Source organism: Panthera tigris, chromosome B1, assembly GCF_018350195.1.
Source record: "Panthera tigris isolate Pti1 chromosome B1, P.tigris_Pti1_mat1.1, whole genome shotgun sequence".
Classification (NCBI taxonomy): Eukaryota; Metazoa; Chordata; class Mammalia; order Carnivora; family Felidae; genus Panthera; species Panthera tigris.
Genome location: NC_056663.1, coordinates 35,797,910 through 35,812,502, shown reverse-complemented (window position 1 = coordinate 35,812,502; position 14,593 = coordinate 35,797,910). Strand labels below are relative to the sequence as shown.

Genomic DNA, 14,593 nt, shown 5'->3' with positions numbered 1-14,593 from the left:
GGGGGAGAGAGAGAGAGGGAGGGAGGGAGGGAGGGAGGGAGGGAGAGAGAGAGAGAGAGAGAGAGAGAGAGAGAGAGAGAGAGAATCCCAAGCAGGGCTGTCAGTGCAGAGCCCGACACAGGGCTCGATCTTACGAACTTTAAGATCATGACCTGAGCCAGAATCAAGAGTCAGACATTAACTGCCTAAGCCACCCAGGCGCCCCAGAAGTACAGTCATTTTTGGCAAATGAGTCAGGACACCCAAATGTTCCCATGTCCTTGAGCCTATTGATTATCAGCTTTTAAAAGCAGTCTTCCTGCTGTTCAGGGCCCACGGGACAAGTAAAAGTCCTACTGAGAAACAGAGGATTTGGAGTTTCGATGGTATGAGTCTTAACCCTGGCCCTCATGCCACCTAGCAGTATGACGGCACAAGTATCTGCCTCTTAGGCCTCCATCTCTTTCACTGTGAAAGTGTACTTTACCCTCCAACATTTACACATCAGTCTTATTTCCAGGGCCTCCAACCAGGGCAGGTAAGATGGAGGTTGCTGTGTTTCCTCCCTGCAGGATCTGCATTTGATTTCCTGTGGTGCTGATGCCTTTGTAACTAGGTGTGGTACCAGACCTTTCAGATATGTGGTCCTTCTGCCTCTTCTTGTGTGGACTTTTTGGCCATTTTTATCTTCTTTTTTCCTAACTCTTCTTCAATCAAGCTTTTTTGCTCTTCTCCTTTTTACTTAGAACTTACCATATTAGTGTCTTAAAACTTTATCAGCTTCTGTTTTTGCTGTGATGGATCAGGAACCATTGCTTTTTCTTAGTAGATAACAGGCTTACAAAACTAATTTTCTAAGTGAAAAGATTCCATTCTAGTAGGGAAGAGATCAGTTCGGAATATCTGGGAAGGAGTATTTGTTGAAATGGTGGAAGAATTTGATTACACATTTGTGAAATCCCCATCAAGTAGTTATAGGTTTGGTTTTTCTTCTATTTTAACCTACTTTTGCCTTCTACTACAGCGAACTCTGGTTGGCCTAGTAAGAGACCTGAGAGGGATAGCTTTCGCCTTCAATGCCAAGACCAGTTTCATGATGCTGTTTGAGTGGATGTATCCTAATACAGACCAGGAGCGTGCTACTGCAAGCCTTAACTGGAGGGTGGATGGGCGGTGTAGTCATGGGGGATGAGGGTGGGCAGGGTTAGGGAGGCTACGAAGGCAAGGAGTTGCCCCCAAAGGCAACTCATAAGCTCCCATTCCATAGTGGTGTGATGGCATAGCGCTGCCTGCTCCCGTGAGAGAGATGGGGAAATGAACGAGGTCGTTTCCTACCACTTTCTTTTCTGGGCCCCAGATATAAAATGCCTGTGGAGCTGCTGCATGTGAATTTTGCCACACTTAGAAAAAAGAGACATTTCAATCTACTAAGAAAAGACAGCTTCCCTAGGAATTAGAAAGCCTAACCTTGGATTCATAACCTTGAACAAATCATTTCGTATCTGACTGCCCGTTTCTCCAGTAGTTATATAACGGAAATAGCTGCTTCCCTGTCACGAAGGGATAAGAGGATAAATAACAATATGAAATACGTTATGCTCTTCAGAAGAAAATCATTATGTAAATTACAGCACATTATTAGATGCCTATGAAAATTTTAAGAACACACAGTCTGGTTAGAAAGACTGCAAGATTAACAAGCAGGAGGCAGGAAATTAGAGAACTTTAACTTGACAGTTTGTGCTTGGCCAATGCGGAGAGATTATTTTAAATTCTGTACCTTTCTGGATTCAGAATTTTTCCTTAGCTTTTCATTTACAGATATCCATCCTACATGCCAATTCTCCAGCGGGCAATTGAGCTATGGTACCATGATCCAGCTTGTACCACACCTGTGCTCAAGCTCATGGCTGAATTAGTTCATAATAGGTAAGCAAGAGGAAATTTTCAAAGGGCACAAGTGCCCTTTTACCCGAGAGAATTCTAGGAGAAATTATTTCATCTAATGTTTTGGGCAGATTGTGAAAGATAATAAGACTCACTGCTAATAGAATTTGCAAAAAATATCTATAAAAGTTCACGTATGTATATTTTTGTATGTTTGGAAAAAGGGTGCTCCAGCCACACAAAGCCACAGCTGCTTGCAGGAAATAAGTCACCTTGAAAAGAGCCCCAAGATACCCATTCTTACAAGAAGTGAATTTGGCAACCAACATTCTGATTTTGCCACCCACATATAAAAGTTAACACTTAGTAATGGTGCCATGCCTACCACATTTCAAAGTTCTCATTTCAGAAGGACTAATTGAGAATGATGCCGGGTGCATTAGAATACCGTTTTAAGAAAGGTATCTATTTGGGAGATTGCAGCTGGATTGGTAAAGATTTACTTAAGAAGAAAGTAAGAGAGACTTCCAAAATACCAAATTTTAGATTCGCTGAAAAATTTAGGGATGGAGGAAAACAGTAATCCGGCACATTGACTTCACTAGAATTTCAGGTCTGTGTATCTGCCTTTCATGGCACACCTGAGATAATTAATTTTTAAAACTGCCTTACTGAGGGGTGGCAGTAGCCTCCCATCAGGCTTATAATCAAGAGTTACTCATTTACAAGATAAATATTTGAGAGCATCTAGTCTTTGCCAGCCACTTTCTTAGCTGTTGTGTCAGACAAAACCTCTCCTCTCTTAGATTTTACATTCAGGGGAAAAGACAGTAAAACAAGCATGGAAAATCATTTCAAATAATGGTAAGTGCTATGAAAAAAAAGTTAATAAAATGGGAATTGACGGAGAAGAGGGTCAGAGAAGGCCTTTCAGAGAAAGTGATATTTAAGCTGGGATCTGAATGACAAGAAAGACTCTGGTAGCCCAGCAAAATAAGGGGAAAAAACATTCTAGGGGCGCCTGGGTGGCTTGGTTGGTTAAGCGTCCAACTTCGGCTCAGGTCATGATCTCACGGTCCAGGAGTTCGAGCCCTGCGTCGGGCTCTGTGCTGACAGCTCAGAGCCTGGAGCCTGTTTCAGATTCTGTGTCTCCCTCTCTCTGACCCTCCCCCGTTCATGCTCTGTCTCTCTCTGTCTCAAAAATAAACGTTAAAAAAAAAAAAAAAAAGCATTCTAAACAGTGAGAACAACTATAAAACCCTAAGATGGGATGAGCTCACGGGGACTTGAGACAGAAAATACCACTGGCTGGAGCATGGCAAATGAGGGGAGGCCATAGTAGACAAGTCAAACAGGCCGGCAGAGACCCAGTCATATAGCAACTTAGGACAGCAGTAGTGAGGACGAGTGCATTCTCATTACAGTGGGAAGCTGCAGAAATCTTCTATGCATGGGATTAAAATGATCTCTGTTTACCTTATTTAAAGGTATCACTCTACTCTGAAGTAAGAGACTGGGGGAACAAGAGTGGGAGCAGAAGGACCGCACAGGAAGTAGATAGATTCAGGGCATACTGTAGAGCTAGATCTTGATGGATCCAGTGTGGGGAGGAAAGGAAAGAAGAATCAAGGAGGACTGTTAGGTATGAGGCCTTAACCAACTAGAGTCATTAAAAAGACCAACTAGAAGCTCATTTAAAAGGTGGAGCAAACGAAAGAAGAGGTGCTCTGGTCAAGAGAACAGTCAGGAACTCAGAACTCAAGTGTTTTTGTTTTTATTTTTCAAGTTTATTTATTTATCTGAGAGAGCATGAGTGGGGGAGGGGCAGAGAGGGAAAGAGAGAATCCCAAGCAGGCTCCAAGATGCCAGCACAGAGCCCGATGCAGCTTGAAACCGTGAAACCGTGAGCCAAACCCAACTGGGCACCCCAGAACTCAAGTTGTTTAAAATGCTTGCCTCACCTACTTTGTCCTGTAGCATTCGCAGTCCCTTTGCCTCTCTTCTTTTATAAAGTGGTAATAGTGCTTGTACCCTCCCTTAGTTGCCACCAAAGCTATAAAGGTAAATGTAGATTAATGTCTGACGAGCTTTGAGTTCGTCAGAAATGACTGTTGTAGAAACTATACTTTAATCAAAATGGACAATTTTAAGAGTAATTTCATCTGCCTCACTTTTTTTCTTTTAAATGCTTTCACTTTGAGAAGCAGAACTTGAGTCTAGGTGTTAGTCTTCAAGATACAAGCTCTGTCACAGGTTAAATAACTTAGTTATTCCATGTTAGGATAGGTAATCTGAACATCTTAGTGCAAAAAGAATCACCCAAGCCTCAAGTATCCCAGTCTTCCAGCAACATACCCCTGACTTTTTCTCCTTCTGTGTTCTCTGCTCAGATCCCAGCGGCTCCAATTTGACGTCTCTTCCCCCAATGGCATTTTACTCTTCAGAGAAACAAGCAAGATGATAACAATGTATGGTAAGGGCTTTAGAGGAGCATAACCCTGGGAGTGAATTCCAGCTCAGTCACCCTAGTGTATGCAGTGTAGGTCTCAGGCTAGCCCTGGCAATAACCAGGACAGTATTACAGTGCCAGCTGACACCAAGGGCCTTTGAGTAAGAGGGTTGAGTTGGTTACAGAAACTATCAGTTACAATGTGGTTGAATAAATAATATATTACCACGTGTCTGTCTACTCACTCAGGCAATCGCATCCTGACACTAGGAGAGGTCCCAAAGGATCAGGTCTATGCACTGAAGCTCAAGGGCATCTCCATCTGCTTCTCCATGCTGAAGGCTGCCCTCAGTGGGAGTTATGTCAATTTTGGAGTCTTCCGTCTCTATGGAGACGATGCCCTGGACAATGCTCTACAGACCTTCATCAAGCTGCTCCTCTCTATTCCCCATAGTGACCTCCTGGTAAGCCTTAAGCATCATTGGCAAGATCTGAGCCCCTCATCTTGTTTGCGTGTTTTTGTTTGGCGGTTTTGTTTGTTATTTTGCCAACACTGATTGAATATTTCTCTGGAGAGCTTACACTAGCTCCCGCTAGCTCTTTTGTCTTCCCATCTGAAGGGAACTGAGCTGTTTTATTTAAGATCTTGCTCCCTGTATATGGAGGTGCACAATGCTAACCTGATTTTTGTCCTCTTTTCCCACAGGATTATCCCAAGCTTAGCCAGTCTTACTATTCACTACTGGAAGTCCTGACCCAGGACCACATGAACTTTATTGCAAGCCTGGAACCTCATGTCATCATGTATATTCTCTCTTCCATTTCTGAAGGACTTACTGCACTTGGTGAGTGCCCGTGTCGGTTGGTTTTAACCACTTAACAGAAAAGGAGAATTTTGCCCCAGGATCCAAAAGGGTTACTGCTTTGGGGGAATTGGCCTTAACCACAGAGAGTATAAGATTCATGAGTACATTCTCATCCAGCAAATATTTACTGACCCTGTCCTGAGGACCAAGTACTGTGCTATACACTAAGGATACAGTAGTTAACAACACATAGTCCCTGTCCTTTAGGGGCTTTTTATCTGGTGGATGAGGCAGACACATAGACAACTGCCTATTTCCTACACTTTTCTGCTTACTACAGTGAGGACGGAGTGCTGAGAGAGCTGCCAGGAAGCATACCTAAACTAGTTTTGAGGAGGTGAGGTGGGGGTCAGACAAGGCCTGGCTGAAAGCATTCATATCAAAGCATAAACCAAAAAGGTGAATGGGCAGTATCAGGTTAGTGGGGAGGCTTCCCAGCATCAGGAACTGCAACTACTAGCACCTACAGCCCAGAAAGAATCAGGAAATTCAGATGGCGGGTACACTGGTGCAGAAGAGAAGGGGGGTGGGGGGAGTAGAGCTGGAAAGAGATGGCGGGGGGGGGGGGGCAGGAGGGCACAAAGGCACCCGTAGTATCTGGATGTCTGGATTCTAACCTACCGCAGTTGGAGGCAGTGGAAGGTGTTCACACAGCCAGCTTCACAAGTTTTTCCCCCTACTCCCATCTGGTTCCTGTCAACCCTTTTGTTCCTGGGTACCTTCAAGCAGTCTTAATAGGTGTATATTAGGTGTGTATGTGTTCAAAGAAGAAAATTTTTTATTTTTTTTAGCATTTATCCATTTTTGAGCAGAGAGAAACAAAGCATGAGCTGGGGGGAGGGGCAGAGAGAGAGGGAGATACAGTCTGAAGCAGGCTCCAGGCTCTGAGCTGTCAGCACAGAGCCCAACGCGGGGCTCGAACTCATGGACTATGAGATCGTGACCTGAGCCGAAGTCGGATGCTCAACTGACTGAGCCACCCAGGTGCCCCAAAAATACATTTTTTGTAGTACGCTGAGCAGAACGTAAATGGGAGGATTAAGTCAACTGCAAAATAATCACCATATATTGCAAATGCATATTGGATGACTTGGATTGCCTACATGGTGAGTCATCCACACCTCCATGCCACCCCTTTGATACACATTTACCTCCAGCAGGGTGCAGAGGCATATCTAGGACAGTCTAGCCAAGGGATCCAACCTGGCTTTGGAAGGCTGTTTTATAGCTCCTTAAAAATAGAGGGCCCTCTGTATAAACAGAAACAGAATGGTTGACTCATTTAAGGGTTCATCCCTCAGTGCCCTGGCCTGTGCCTCACGTGGTCAGAGCGCGGTCTGCAAGCTCTGCTGCAGTGTCCCCTTTGTAAACTACACAGACAGGTCTGTAGCTCCCACAGGATGCCTCGGAAACCAAGAATACGGGTCCTCTGACAGACCAGGAATGTTGCTAGGCAGTGCGAAGCTGTGCCACCCCTGTAACTCAGAGCAGAGGCTTAACAACTCACACTTGGATTCTCCTCACGGCCGGTCCAGTTATTAGCAATATGATCTCTAGACTTTGGTTTATTCATTTGTAAAATGGATCACCTACCTCCCAGAGTTCTCAAGACGATAAATAAGAGATAATACCTACAAGGTCCTTATTAGCACAATATCCGGCACAATGGAAGTACTTGCTATACTAAATTGTTCGTTATTTTTTAATGAAGCAGAAGACCTACATCCATACCACCTGAGTCAATAATGTCAATATCAGTCATTTATATTGTCTATCACCATACACACACTCTCAGACTTAGGATCGGGCCTTGCTATCTGATGAGGGTGAGAGGCTAATGGGAAACACCCAGCACAAGGCGTTGACTGAAACGGGTGCAGTTCCCAGTCTGCCGGGGTACCTCTGCCTCTATGGGATCTCGGCTAAGGGCAACCCATGTTTTCCTGGGTCACCGTCAGCAGCTGCGTATCCCTGCTCTAATCCGCCCCTGCCCCTCTTCCAGACACCATGGTATGCACAGGCTGCTGCTCCTGCCTGGACCACATCGTGACATACCTCTTTAAGCAACTGTCACGGAGCACCAAGAAGAGGACGACACCTCTGAACCAGGAGAGTGACCGCTTTCTGCATATCATGCAGCAGCATCCAGAGATGATCCAGCAGGTAAGGAACATGAGCATTAGGAGGCATTGTGGGGTGTTCTACAGTGGAAGACCCTCTCTGGGGGAGAGGAAAGGCCAAGCAAGATGCAGAGTCTTACGTCTCACCAGGATAATGCTGCCGAAGTGAAGTTTACACCTTAAAATTACAGTGGATTTTGAGTTTGCTGAGCAATCATCAGACAGAAACAATCTGAAAAAATCAGGTTCTGTCTGAGTTGTTCTTCCAAGTGTCACACCTACCCCTATGCCTTGGACCTGTCCTCCTTCTACAGCAATGACTGTTGCCATAAGCGGGGCACAAGTTAGCAGCACCCAGCTATAAAGCTTTTACTCCCATTTGCAAAGTGGGAACAGGAATGCAGGACGGAGGGAAATAACTGACCACACAGAGATCAAACCATATGTTTGCCATCGTTTTATTTGTATGCTGCATCTTTGCAAAAATAAGATTTGCAAAAATAGATAAAAATAGATAAGGAAAGGGGATCAATGGAATTATTTAGCTTTTAGCTATTAGTCTCACCTTTGTATTATTCTCTAAAGAAACTGAAATAATTCACATTCGTATCACATCCCCAAAATGTTATAAAAGCTGTCTCTGGGGCACCTGGGTGGCTCAGTCGGTTAAGCCTCTGACTTCAACTCTGGTCATGATCTCACAGTTTGTGAGTTTGAGCCCCACATTGGGCTCCTTGCTGTCAGTGTAGAGCCTGCTTGGGATCCTCTGTTGCTCTCTCTCAAAAATAAACATTTAAAAAAAACAACTTAAAAAAAAAAGCTATCTCCTCTCAGACAAGTACCGGGGAGCTACAGTGCAAAGGGATTTTACCTAGTATGATCATTGTGTGACCCATCCCATTCCCCACAGAAAACAAGGTGAACTGGAAAGGTCCATTTTTAAAGGAATTATTAAACCAATTTAAAAAGCAGGAAAGGAAATACCTTAGAAAATTTACCTCATAATAGAAGATTAAAATGAAACTTCATAAACTATTTGCCTGGTTTACTCCAGACAGAAGAGGCCTTCAACCCAATAAACTCTTCTGTTTGGAATCTATAATTCTATCTTGGGTAGCTACCCACTAGGTCACTGCCTCAGATTCTCCATTTCCAGATGCTGTCAACGGTGCTGAACATCATCATCTTTGAAGACTGTAGGAACCAGTGGTCTATGTCTCGGCCCCTACTCGGCTTGATACTACTTAATGAAAAGGTGAGAGAGCCAGAAGCATGGGCAGACACATTTAGCTATCATTTGCCAGGGCACTGTGAGGAACGTTATAGGAACACCCCATGATGGTAAAGCAGAGGGAAGATAGCCTGTTTTCTGAGCATGTTCTGTTCATGGTTTGACAAGTACATAATCACTTAACTGTTAGAAGTCACCATGTATAGCAATTCAGACAAAGGTAAAGGCTGAGGAAATGTTACCAGAAGGGAATATACCTGGAGATCAGACCACCTGTGACCTAAATTCTAGCTCAGCTCTACCACAAACAAATATAAGGAAGTCTAGAGAGTCCTGTAAAAGAAACCAAATCCGGATCACCAGTCCGGCTCAGTTGGTGGAGCATGGAACTCTTGATCTCAGGGTTGTTGGTTCTAGCCCCACATTGGGTGTAGGGATTACTTAAAAGATAAGATAAAATCAAGAACCTGGATCAGATGACCCTTAGAGTGTTTACAAATTTAAAACTCTTGATTTTTAAGTAAGATGAAGATAAATTATCTGGCAAGTATTTGCTTGAATCAAAAAAGGCACCCAGTTTTGGTAGATAATTCTGTTTCTTGTTGGAGAAGAACATTCCTTCCACCCTGCAGAAGAGGGAAGGCTAATAAGCCTCATCTCTCCTTACCCTGTCTCACTCCTTGCCCCACAGTATTTTTCTGACCTAAGGAACAGTATCGTGAACAGCCAGCCACCAGAGAAGCAGCAGGCTATGCATCTGTGTTTTGAAAACCTGATGGAAGGCATCGAGCGAAATCTTCTTACGAAAAATAGAGACAGGTGAGTGTAGAGAGCCCTGCCGAAAAGTCATAGGCAGTTTCTCCAGTCCTCGAAACAGGACACTCCTTAACAGTCTTTTAGAGGCCATCTAAAGCAGTGCTGTCCAATAGAAAAGCAAGCCACATAAGTAACTCTAAATTTCCTAGTAGCCACATTAAAAGGGGATAAAAGGAAACAGACAAAATTCATTTTAACACATTGTATGTAACTTAATGTATGCAGAATATTATGTCAATGTGTAATCCAGACTTAAAAATTTAGAATTTTAACATTCTTTTTATTTTACTAAGTCTTCAAGATTCTGTATATTGTACATTTAACAGGGAATCTTAATTCAGATGCTAACTACTCATTTGAAATGCTTGATTTGTATTTAGACTTCATAAAATTTACAGTTGACAAAGTAGATTCCCATATTCAAGTATACCGAACATACTTAGAAATTGTCCAGTAACTGAATTGAATGTCAGGTTTCCCTGAATTCATGTTTAAATATGATTTCATTTTTAAAATGGCATTTTAATTTAAAACTAATTAAGATACAATTGGGGAACAGAATTTTAAATTTCCATGTAATTTGATTCAGTTCTTCTGTTGTACTGGGTACATTTCAAGTGTTCAGCAGCCATGTGAGGCTGGCAGCTACCATATTGGACAGGTCTCCGGCATTAAGAAAGGAGATAGCTTCATTTTCTTCACACCCTCACTGTGTGAGGGTTACTTCCCACCTCCGTCAGATTTTCCTGTTGTGCTGTCACGAGTTCAAGGTGGCCCTCAAAGCCCCAGATTTGACCAGATCTCCAAGTCTACCACAAGGTTGTCAGGTAGAAAGGGGTGCAAAACTAGCTCAACTTTCCCTTAAGTTCTTAAGACCGAGGTTAACTGACCTTAGATTCATGCATTCTGCCTTTCAGTAGCCACTTCTCTGCCAGAAATGTTTTAGGCAAAGACCTTTCCCTTCCACCCTACTCCCTCAACCTACAATTCATCCTCTCTGCAGGTTCACCCAGAACCTGTCAGCATTCCGTCGAGAAGTCAACGACTCGATGAAGAATTCCACTTACGGCGTGAATAGCAATGATATGATGAGCTGACACCTCCTTGGACTCTACCTGTACAGAGCAGCGTCCCTTTGGTCTGGCCCAGAGGGGCAAACAATTACAAGGGAGAGGGCCTGGCTGATCCTGGCCCCCTCCACCAGGGGTGTGGGGAAAATGGCAAAGGTCAACTGGCTACTTCCCCAGGGAATAGGGATGTGAGTGCACTCACTAGGGGGCAGGGCGCTGCTGGTTCCTGGGGGGATTGGGTGGGAAGGGTGGTGGGAGGAGATAGAGACACAAATGTGTGAGACTCCAGCCCCTCCTCCTGGGGCCACCCCAGGGGGTGGGGGAGGAACCCCCAGTGTCCTGCCACAACCTGCCTTGTATAAACATGTACATTTTTTCATAACATTTTGAACAAGGTTTATATTGACTCAAGTTTAAAAACAAAAAGTGTGACTGAAAAATTTTTACAGAGTCTAGTGCACCAATGCTGATGTGAGGGGTTGTGTATGCGAGTGAGAAAAAAATGTGTATTCTGGTGGCCTGAAGCTTTACTGGACGAGGATGTGTGAACGTGCAGAGATATATTTAGTGACACAGTGTAGAGAGGCAAAAAAAAAAAAAAAGGTAAAAATTCCAAATGTATATTTTTTCTTATTGCCCTTTCCTTGCCCCCAAAATTATCACTTCCTGTTACTGTATTACCCTTGTTATTAGGAACTCTAAGCCATGTGGAGCACCATCCTTCCCCTTCAACCGTAGATGCTGCCCTAGGTCCGTTGGCCTCTTGCAGTGACAGACAACTCCAGCTAAAAGTGTTTGGTGTTCTTAGCTTCATCCTTTTTCCCACTTTGCTTATCCTCATCCTCAGACAGATGCCTCTTGCTTTTATAAGTCGGATGTAACTCTATGATTTAGGGTTCTCAGTCTCTGTAAAGGTAGAGACCAGAGAGAAGGAATTGAGCCAGTTGCTCTCCTGTTGAGCGATTTGGATGAGTCCACCAGAGGCCTGATTGTATGGCCGATAACTTTGAGTCTTCCCCAGCCCTTGAGGCAGTGTGTGTGGATGTGTGCGCGTGGATATTTATATATGTACCCTGCACTCGTGAATGTATGAACTGGAGGAAGTTACTACAGTGGAGGGGTTCTTAATAACAAGGTCTGCCTAGCATGAAGTATTTAACAATCTCCCACCCTTTAAAAATATACATTTTTATAAAATAAAAACCATAATAAATGTTTTGAATATTAAAAAAATTAACCTACAGAAGAAAATTAATGGAGAAAGCTATTTGCCTTGTACTTTTTCCACAATTGCTGCTGCTAGTTGTACGCATCTCTAGTTCAGCTCTTGCCCATGGGACACTCATCAATTAGGTTTTATCTTTATTTCTCTCCTCTACCCCCAGAAACAAGCCTGTTAATTTTTTTTTCCTTCTCCTCTGGCGACTGTGTGGTGAATCCTTTCTTGCGTGATCAGGTTGCGGATAGACTTGTAAGGGTGTTTGCTGCATACAGTGTAAGCATTGTGACCGCCAATAAACTTCAATGGTTTCTACTGACCTGGCTTCAGCGATCAAGTCTAGTGTGTCTATAGGGACACGTCTCACTCTAAACACACTAAGATGCTTGAAACACACATTCTTAAAAGCCAGTAAATGACAGGTTCGTCTTACCCTTGTAAAACTCGCTTGTTTCTCATTCAACTAAGTCTGACTCCATTTCTTTTAAAAGTATGATTGTTTTAGTTGATATATCTATGCAGATAGATATAAATATATATAGATCCATACAGTGCTGATGTCCACAACTACAAGAGTGAAGCCACTCTACCTCTACTAGCAATCAGAAAAGAAGTAATGATTGCAGAAAGCCCAGTTTTGTTAACGTCCTGATCCCCGCTCCTCTTCTGTGAGCTGGGCTTCATTCATTAGACCCTGACAGGTTCAAGGGTAAGTTTTTCACTGTACTATGCAGGCTTCATGGGCCAGAATTATCAAATGAAGAACCCTATAGTTAATGAGGGCTATTTCTCATCCCCATACTATGTCTAGGTATAAGAGAACTTAATTACCAGAAACACTGTATCTTAACGGAGATTTATATGCAATGAATCACAGGCTCTAGAGTGCCACTCTTGTCTACCTTATCTAGATGTACTGCTACCTATGTTTGCTGTTTCAGTGTTCTGGGTGGTATCTTGGTCCTAAGTTATTTTGAAGGCAGGTCATTGTATTCTAATGACCAGAAGGCAAATAGAATGGATTTATCTTAGCCAAGTCTATCTCTAAGCCTAAGAGAAATATAAAATGGTCAGGCTTCATTAATATGCAAAACACACCAGTCACATGCCCCAGTGACCTGGAATTCTAATTCTGTAGTAAATGAGACAAAATAACTTTCTCACTGGTACTTGAAAAACCTCCTCTGCCCCAGCTATCCTGAGATGTTGCTTGATCAGCAAAATGGCAGAGCCCTCCTTTCCCTTCCACAAAAACAATTTTAGAGGCAAGAGACTCACCAAACATGGTGATCTCCTCAGTGCAGCCCTAATGCTGTCCAGTCATGACAAACTGCCATAGTTAAAATCTTCTACAACCACATTAAACTTTTTAAACAGTAAAGCTATTCCTTTCTTGACAGTTACAAGAGGGGGCACCCCCAAAAAAGCCAAATAAGATATTTTTTCTGGTCAAATTAGCAATTGAACATGACCCATCTTAATAAATGTGAAAGTCAGTTATCTTTAAACTTTGGTTTCCCCTCAAAGTCCTGTGCAGGCTTTATTCAGTTAAAAAGAGTTGTTTATTAGTTTCTAGGCTATCCTGGGGGACTGTGGTTGTCAAGTCAGGTGTCTTTAGACAGTGTTTCCTTACACAAACTATACCTTACGTTGACAAAACACCTAAAGTCTTTACAGCAGATGACTAAATTGTATTATGTATGTACATGTTTTTTTGTTGTCTCTGCCTAAATAAGGGTTATCTATTCCCACTAAAGTATAAATCAGACAGATGAAGAAGGATTTGGCCCAGGGTCAAATTTTAAGTTTTGATATGACTTTAACCCAATGTCATGAAATAACAGGAATTGAGTGTAAAGAACCAAAGCACCTCTCTCTATCCATTTGCCACCAGCCAACCCTTCTCCCACCCAAGATTTTTGGCTAGATCTACAAACACACCTAAGTTGCCTTCCAATGCTGCCAAAGTGCCAAGTGCCACGACAAAAAAGGAAAGCAAAGAGAATACAGGGAACCTGCACAAGCCATAAATGTCTGTAAACATTTTAAAAGCCCTACTCTAGATATTTCAAAAGTAAATTTGAAATATGTACACACCAACCATAATTAATACAACTACCAACTGAGTGCTAGGTAATGAATGCCGAAGAATTCTTGCCTCTGTAGCTTGTCTCCTGGGTCCATTACATCTATCTTGCAATTTCTTAGATACCCTGGAATTCACTGGTCAGCCACTTTGGTGTATTTCAGGAGCAGTGGGTCAACTAAATGAATCACCTGCCAGACCGTGAGACATCAGATGATCAGAATGTTGGACGGGATCAAGCTTAGAATATTAATCCCTCTTCCTCAGAGAACCCTTACGGTTTTCAGGGTAGCCTGACTGTTGCTACCTGTTCATTTACCAAATACTTAGCATCCACTTCAGGACAAATACCTTTTTGATGGTCAGCAACAGAAAAGGAAACTCCAAAGCAAACAACATCATGTGCAAGGCAAATTCACTTCCCACTCTTTCGCATAAGATCCCTCAAGAGCACAAACTAACTACAAAGCATAGTGAACAGTACTTACATTGTTACACAGGCATCACAATTATATTTTTAATTCTGTTTGATAACCATGAAGACAATTTATAATAGATCTAAGCATACAGCATTACCTATATGGGCCAAACCACCCCATTATCCGTTACAAAGGAATGAAGAGGGACAAGTGGGCAATCTCCTAACTTCTGCTACTAGATAACACATTCAGTCCATTCAAGGTCTGGAGGACAACCAAACTCGAGACAAAAACTAACTGGAAAATAATTTGGCCTCGAGAAGCTCACGCCACTATACAGTCTGATAAAGTAAAAGGGTGGATGAATTTAAGAACAGTATTCTCAAAGTCAAAAAACTCAGCTCTTACAGACTGATTATATTGTGCAATGAAGGTAAAGCAACCTCTAGAG

At 42.8% G+C, this 14,593-nt stretch overlaps 1 protein-coding gene across 3 annotated transcripts in view; it reads left to right on the top strand.

Moving 5' to 3' along the window:
• Positions 1-11,956, top strand: part of XPO7 (exportin 7) — a 40,047-nt gene extending 28,091 nt beyond the window's left edge. For 2 of the 3 annotated variants that reach the window (XM_015542799.2, XM_015542798.2), the window contains exons 20-28: positions 1,004-1,092; positions 1,801-1,908; positions 4,257-4,339; positions 4,565-4,779; positions 5,022-5,160; positions 7,184-7,344; positions 8,458-8,556; positions 9,224-9,351; positions 10,352-11,956. In XM_015542799.2, the coding sequence (XP_015398285.1) occupies positions 1,004-1,092; positions 1,801-1,908; positions 4,257-4,339; positions 4,565-4,779; positions 5,022-5,160; positions 7,184-7,344; positions 8,458-8,556; positions 9,224-9,351; positions 10,352-10,445 (1,116 nt within the window). In that variant the 3' untranslated portion in view covers positions 10,446-11,956. The remainder of the gene's footprint in view (positions 1-1,003; positions 1,093-1,800; positions 1,909-4,256; positions 4,340-4,564; positions 4,780-5,021; positions 5,161-7,183; positions 7,345-8,457; positions 8,557-9,223; positions 9,352-10,351) is intronic. The other variant, XM_042983305.1, reaches the window with a different exon arrangement.
• The last annotated feature ends 2,637 nt before the right edge of the window (positions 11,957-14,593 follow it).